This window comes from Mastomys coucha, unplaced genomic scaffold (genome assembly GCF_008632895.1).
Source record: "Mastomys coucha isolate ucsf_1 unplaced genomic scaffold, UCSF_Mcou_1 pScaffold5, whole genome shotgun sequence".
NCBI lineage: Eukaryota > Metazoa > Chordata > Mammalia > Rodentia > Muridae > Mastomys > Mastomys coucha.
This window is the reverse complement of record NW_022196911.1, coordinates 26,161,513-26,168,428: the sequence shown is the minus strand read 5'-3', so window position 1 is coordinate 26,168,428 and position 6,916 is coordinate 26,161,513. Positions and strand designations below refer to the sequence as shown.

General features: G+C 49.4%; 1 protein-coding gene across 1 annotated transcript; it reads left to right on the top strand.

The window, feature by feature from the left end:
* On the top strand, positions 1 to 1,535 carry LOC116077168 (hemoglobin subunit zeta). Its single transcript, XM_031351523.1, has 3 exons — positions 1 to 170; positions 991 to 1,195; positions 1,303 to 1,535. Exons 1-3 carry the CDS (start codon positions 76 to 78, stop codon positions 1,429 to 1,431), a joined length of 429 nt encoding a protein of 142 aa, XP_031207383.1. The 5' UTR covers positions 1 to 75; the 3' UTR covers positions 1,432 to 1,535.
* Positions 1,536 to 6,916: the final 5,381 nt, after the last annotated feature.

Sequence of the window (6,916 nt, the reverse complement as noted above, 5' to 3'; positions counted from 1 at the left end):
CTGGGGTCGAGCACCATCAGGCTAGTCTCAGTGCATTCAGCTCCAGTGCAGCCTCCAGCACTCACCACCGCCACCATGTCTCTGCTGAAGAATGAGAGAGCTATCATCATGGCCATGTGGGAGAAGATGGCTCCTCAGGCAGAGCCCATTGGCACTGAGACTCTGGAGAGGTAAGTCCAGGCATCATGGCTTGAGTACGTGGGTCAGAAGAGAGATCGGTCAGACCGAAGGGATAAAGAGCAATTAGCGAGGAGGGGTCATGAAGACGGTGTGGTCGGGACAGTAAGGACAGAGGCAGTGAGGACAATGTGGAGAGGACTTATGAGATCGATGCTCGTGGGGAGGGTGTCCAGGCAGGCAGACAAGCTGCTAGAGGAGGTGAGCTGGCATTCACAGACCTCACGGGAGTCTTCCGTGTGGCTCCTCAGGTATTTGTTGAAGGAATAGGAATGAAGGGATGAACAAGCTACAGGCAGGCAGAGAGTAGATACAGGGCCTTGCTGTGTGGAGCCTTGTGCAACAGAAAATAGTAACAGGGCCTTGCTGTGTGGAGCCTTGTGCAACAGAAAATAGTAACATCGCTCACTCTTGGGGTTGTTTTTAAAAGATTTAGTGTGTGTGTGTGTATGTGTGTGAAAGAGAGAGAGAGAAAGAGAGGGAGGGGAGGGGGAGGGAGAGGGAGAGGGAGAGGAGAGAGAGGAAGCTAGAGGAATCTGACCCCCTTGCACCTTAGTTACAGCCAGTTGAGTGTTCTTCAGGGCAGTAAGTCTGAGCCATCTCTCCACATGCTTTTTATATTATTCAATGTACAATTTTTTTTTGCATTGCATTTCATTTCCTTAAACACTGTGTAAAATGCTATTTTGCTTTCTGTCTGGAATGTCTTTAAATTTGTGTATTCCTTAAATTTTGAGCCCAAGGCAAGAGCCAGGGTCCTAGCCCTCCCCCTAACCAACACTCCTAAAGCTAACACTTTCTCCTGACCCTCAGGCTCTTCTGCAGCTACCCTCAGACGAAGACCTACTTCCCGCACTTTGACCTGCACCATGGGTCGCAGCAGTTGCGTGCCCACGGCTCCAAGATCTTAGCTGCTGTGGGTGATGCGGTTAAAAACATCGACAACCTCTCTAGTGCCATGACTAAGCTGAGCGAGCTGCATGCCTACATCCTGCGTGTGGATCCGGTCAACTTCAAGGTGGGTTTATGAGAACGGAGGAAGAGGTCAGCAGAGAAGGAGACGAGGGAAAAAAAGCGGGTGGGATTCCCGCTGCACGGAACACTGAACTTCCCTTCCCTCCGCAGCTCCTGTCCCACTGTCTGCTGGTCACAATGGCCGCACGCTTTCCGGCCGACTTCACCGCTGAGGTCCACGAAGCTTGGGATAAGTTCATGTCTATCCTGGCTTCCGTCCTGACTGAGAAGTACCGCTAAGGGCTACCGCTACGACTCCCTACACCAGCTAGGATCCCTCTCCTCCCCTTCATTGAACCCTCCCTACGGTCTTTCCCAGAATCCCCAATAAATGGTTGAAGAAGAAAATAACTGGTCCTGTGTATTCGGTCTCGGAGGGAAACAGGGATGGGACACTACGGGATGCACTGGGGTTGGCAAGAACTCTGGGTTTCCTAGAGGACACTGCCTAGTGGACATGCCTAAGGTGGTTGGGGGAGGGTCTAGAGAACCCCAGAGTCACAGCAGGCAGGAAGCAGAGCAGCCCGCAGTCCGACCTGTGGCTGGAAATCTTCTCGCCTTCCCAAATCGCTTCGCACAGTGTGGTGGTGGGTGTCAGGAATTCCTCAAAGTCTGATGCCATAACTTCCGCCACTCTGGCAGGTGGTGGAGGGGGTGTCCCTGTCCCTAAAGGATAGAAGACTTCCAGTAGCTGCCTACATGGGAGTCACTACAGGTTCTACGAGCTCAAAGCAAAGGTACAGACGCACAGGACTGAGTCTATGACAGAAGCCCCATCCTTTGGCATCTCTCTGGGCATGTTTCTGTGAACAGGCAGAGGGGTTCTGTGTTCCTGCTGAGTTCAGCGGATCAGGCTGGGCAGGGTAGGGGAGCACTGTATGAAGAGGCCGCTAGAGCACTCCACTCCTGTGCCAAACTCAGCACCTGAGAGTGTGGCCACATTACACCTGATTGCCTGCCACCAAGCACATTTAGGTGAGCAGCTGCTACGTGCATGGGGATGGCAGGTGGTCCCCAGGAAGCAGCCCAGGGCCAGCCTTACCATGATAGGGATGTGGGGCACAAGGCTCACCAGAGGTTTCCCAGGGGCGCTTGGCAGTGCTAAGGTTAGCGGGAACTACATGACTGTCCTGCCTGCTCACTGACCTGCTCAGACAGGCAAGTCACAAACACCAAAATTTCCTACAACCAAATGTCTGTTTAGTTAGAAGAGGTGCTACAACTGATCCTCAGATGGTGCATGTTTGTGACATGTATGTGGTAATGCATCATCTGGACCACCCATGTGCAGATTTTTCAAGCTCTGGTGCTTTCCCGTTGACCCCGCCAACTTTCCCGTGGACCTATCCAGCCAACACAAGGGTCCATTATGCTGGGTCTTTTCGAAGTAGAGTTAGTGGCTGAATGGCTGACCCATCTCTCTTCCCATAACTGCTTCCTGTGTTCCGGGGTGGTACTGGCCTCCTATCTGCAGGGTAAATTCACTGTGGAGATGCAGGTGGAGGGGAACAAGTTCTCTGGTGCTGGGACAGAAATCCTGCTAAGTCTCTGGCCTTGGTCTGTGCACATCAATTAGCAGAGGAGGCTTCAAAATGGTGTGTGATTTTTTGGAGAGCTACACAAGTTGCCTCTCTGTTGCTGGGCAAAGAAGCTCAGTATCCCACAGATAGTCTCCTAGAATTCTTAAATGCCCACTAAAGGTTTACCTTTCCATGTCCCTGGAGTGCCTTAGGACAGAGGGAAAGTTTGGGGTGGGGGGTCAGGGGAGTGTATTCTTTTCCAAGTCAAATCTGGCACCAAGGTGTGTCTGTCATACCATTCACAAACACATTTTCTCATGTCTTCATTTTCCCTTCATCTCTTTTGTTGGGACTTCTTTAAAGATTTATTTACTTATTTTATGTATATGACTACACTGTAGCTGTACAGATGGCTATGAGCCATCATGTGGCTGCTGGGAATTGAACTCAGAACCTCCGCTTGCTCCAGCCCAAAGACTTATTTATTATTATATGTAAGTTCACTGTAGCTGTCTTCAGACACAGAAGAGGGTGTCAGATCTCATTACGGGTGGTTGTGAGCCACCATGTGATTGCTGGGATTTGAACTCAGGACCCTCAGAAGAGCAGTCAGTGCTCTTAACCACTGAGCCATCTCTCCAGCCCCTTTGTTGGGACTTCTAGCAGCCAATCCCCTGAACTTTCACAAACAAATATGGAACCAAGCCCCCCGGGGTCGAATGTGTAACTTGAAGCTTGGGGAAGTTGGGTGGGGCCAGGCCTCCACTCCCATTCCTTCCTAGTGTGTTCTCTCTGCAGCAAACCTTGACTGAGAGCAGATAGCCTCTTTTTCTGAACTACATAGCATAGAAAGAGTTGGGGGTTGCTGGGGGCCACATGTGGCAGAAATCTCATTGACAAGCTGGTTGATTCTGTGCACATCTGATCTATAGAGCAGAAAACTGTGAGCACACTAGTTTTAGAAGTTACTTTGAGGTCATGATACATGGTAGATACCTGACAGTAGCTCTCCACCCCAACCTGGACACTTAAACTTTGGGGCTCTCTTCCTCATCCAAGTCCTATCTCCATATTCTCAGGTAAGTTAGGTTCCTGTGGTTTGTTGGCAGAGGACAAAGGCTAAAGAGATCAAGATTCTAGAGCTTTTTAAATACTGAATATATTTGTTCTCCAAGGTAGCACCCCATTGGTGTAGCACAATGCCAGGTCTGGAAAGGGATGTCCTATCCATGGCTCCCTGAACTCTAGCAGCTGGTGCGGAGGGCCTGCCACCCTGAGTGGTCTGAGCACTAGCTGAGTGGAGGGGGAGGGAGGCTTCATGCACCTCTGTTATTTCCATGCGCAAATAACAGCTTTAGCCCTTTTCATTCCATACAAGATGGCCTGCCAGGGGATTGGCTGAACCAGTAAACGCACTTGCCATGAAGCCTGCTGACCGAAGTTAACTCCCCAAGACTGCCATGACAGAAGGAAAGAATGACTCTCACAAATTGTCCTCTGTCAAACATGCGCCATAGCACACGGGTGTACACATATGCACACACAGTCAATATATCCAGCAAGCAAGCAATGTCATTTAAATTTTTAAATATTGTACTCCTCTCTTCAAGCCAGTCTGGATCTGGGCCACATAAGGTTGGATCATGTATTTAGAAGTTTCTAGAAACTGTACAAGAACCACAAGACATGAATGATAGTTTACAGCAACAAGAATCTGGACTCTGCACAGTACTGAGAGATTTAATTGAAGCACTCATGGGAGCTTAATCAGGCCCCGGCCCCACCCATCTGTACTTTCCCAGTAAGGCATCTCCCCAGGTCAATGAGCTCAGGCCATGAAGCTGGCTGTACTCATATCTTCAGTGGTGCACTAACTACCTCATCCTCCATCCATCTCCTGTACACTGTACATAAATGTACTGTGTTCCACATCCATTCAGACACAGACTCAGGAAGAACCCACTGTGGTTCTCTCTGTTGGTGGTAACAACATTGGGGCTACCTGGGACAAGGTAGAAAGGCACGGGTCCTCTCCAGCCCTCTCCCCTGCTCTAACTCCTGAGTTGAACAGCAAATACTACCCCCCCAGTCTTGTTTGTAGTTCCTAACTGTACTTGCCTCAAACTTCCCCAATCCCCTTTACCCACCACAACTGCTTCTCTTCACAGACTGTTGAGGAATTTCCTCAAGACCTACCTCCCCAACTACAACCAGAGCCCTGACTCTGTCTAAGTCAAGACCCAAGCCAAAAAGGCAACACATGCGCTATGCCATGAAGTGAACCAAACTAACAATTCCCCCACTCTCTTATCAGCTCTGAGCGAACTACGCGTCCTCCACCTGTGTGTCTCCCAGGCTAACTTCAAAGACAGCAAGCAGGCAGGGCTCAGAATGATAAAGGGGAATGGAGTTCTCAGAACTTGAACTCAACCACAAGGGTTTCAGAAAATGAACGTAGGAGCTTTCCACTGTCCCCAACAAATGGCCAACAATACCATTTTCTATAGCACCTGATGATGTCAGCCTCCAGCCAGATGAAGTCCCACAGAGGTAGCTTCTCTCTGGACACTTTTTGGGACCTGTGGCCAAGGCACTGACCTCCAGATACTATTAACCCAGAACCTTAGGAACAGGACACCTGCCCTCCCTGTCTGTTCTTCCATTGCACATCTGCAAGTTCTGAATAAAACCTGTCTGGATGCTGACCTCTGACTGACGTCTCTGCGTTACTAGCTCATCAGCTTTAACTCTGGTTCTACTGTTTTGGCCCAAAGAATTTTCTGCAGCTGCACTAGGAGAGGGAAGCAAGCTGAACGGCTGGAAAATTCCTATACCGTGGGAAAGGCCAGTCTTCCCAGGCTGTCTCTCTCAGCAGACAGAAGACAAAAGTCCTAAGATGTGCCACCTCCACTAAAATATCATTGAATTTTCCCAGACCAACTAAAGACAGAGCAGAGCAAAGCAAATCTCCAGGGTAATGGTCCCAGCTAATAAGAAAACTGAGGTAGCTCTGTAATGAGATGAATAAGTCATGCAAGGGCAAGCTCAGCATTGAAGTAAACTGAGCTAGGGGATTTGGTGCACAACTGTAACCCCAAAGCCTGAGAGGCAGAGGTTAGACCTTCAACATCAATGGAAGCACAAATGAAGAAAAAAATGTTCAAGTTTGACCACCACAAGGTGGGATGTAAATACCAGATTAGGCTATATAAATACTTGTTCCAAGAATAAAAAGGGAGGAAAAAAATCAGAGATGAGGGAAAGAAGGAGAGGGGGGAAAAGTGAGAGGAAAAAAGGAAAGGAGAGAGAGAGGGAGAGGGGGGGAGAGAGAGGAAAAAAGGGTAAAGGGTAAATGGATAGCTATTTAGATTCGCCCAGACACATTTTTCTTAATGTTGTTTCACTTAGGGACATGGTCCTTCTGCTGTCTCCCACACCCCAAGCCAGGGAATTTAGAAGTGAGCCCAGGACTTTCCACTGACACTACCTCTTGCTCTTACTGTCTATTTATTTTTGCAATGCTGGGCACTGAAGACAGAACCTCCCTCATGTAAAGTGAACATTCTGCTATTCACGTGCATCTCAGCTTCTGTGTCATTGTTTGCTTCTGTTATAAACTGGGAGGTCTCTCTTTGCAGAAGCTAACCCTAAACTCCTGGGTTCAAGCAATCCTCCAGCCTCAGCCTGCCAGGACCTGAAGCTCCCCATGTATGACACCAAAACCAGCTTTCAGCATTTCCTTATTGATTCACAGTAGCCCTGGAGAGCTAAGATACAAGTCTTTAGGAAGAGTCTGGCGACCTGCTCCTGCTCTTCCCTGTACCCAGAAGGCTCAGCTAGGAGATTCACATGAGCCAAAGGATTCCAGGGCAGCTTGGGAACTAGAGCATGACCTGCTCACACAAAAGGAGGAAAAGGACAAAGAGGGAAAGACAAGAAAGGAAGAATAAGGGAAGGAGAGAGTGGAGAAAGAGGAAGAGAGAGGGGAGGGGGAGAAAGGACAGGGGGAGAGCTCCTCTGTGGGTCGCTAGCATCTTATCCTTCCTTTTCTCAGAACCAGGGTGAAACCTGGGGCTGAGGCCACCATCAGGGTGTGGGTTAGGAAGGAGAGTTTGAAGGTGGGACTCAGCAGGAGGGGGAGGGGGGATGTGCACTGCTCAGTTTGGTTTGAGCTGTCTTCCTTCTCTGCCCCAGACAGGGGGATC

What these genes read in the sequence shown, in the direction of transcription:
- LOC116077168 (XM_031351523.1), top strand. Translation starts at nt 76, where the DNA reads ATGTCTCTGCTGAAGAATGAGAGAGCTATCATCATGGCCATGTGGGAG. An exon ending in GGCACTGAGACTCTGGAGAG is followed by an intron (nt 171 to 990) that starts GTAAGTCCAGGC and finishes CCTGACCCTCAG; the next exon opens with GCTCTTCTGCAGCTACCCTC. An exon ending in TGGATCCGGTCAACTTCAAG is followed by an intron (nt 1,196 to 1,302) that starts GTGGGTTTATGA and finishes TTCCCTCCGCAG; the next exon opens with CTCCTGTCCCACTGTCTGCT.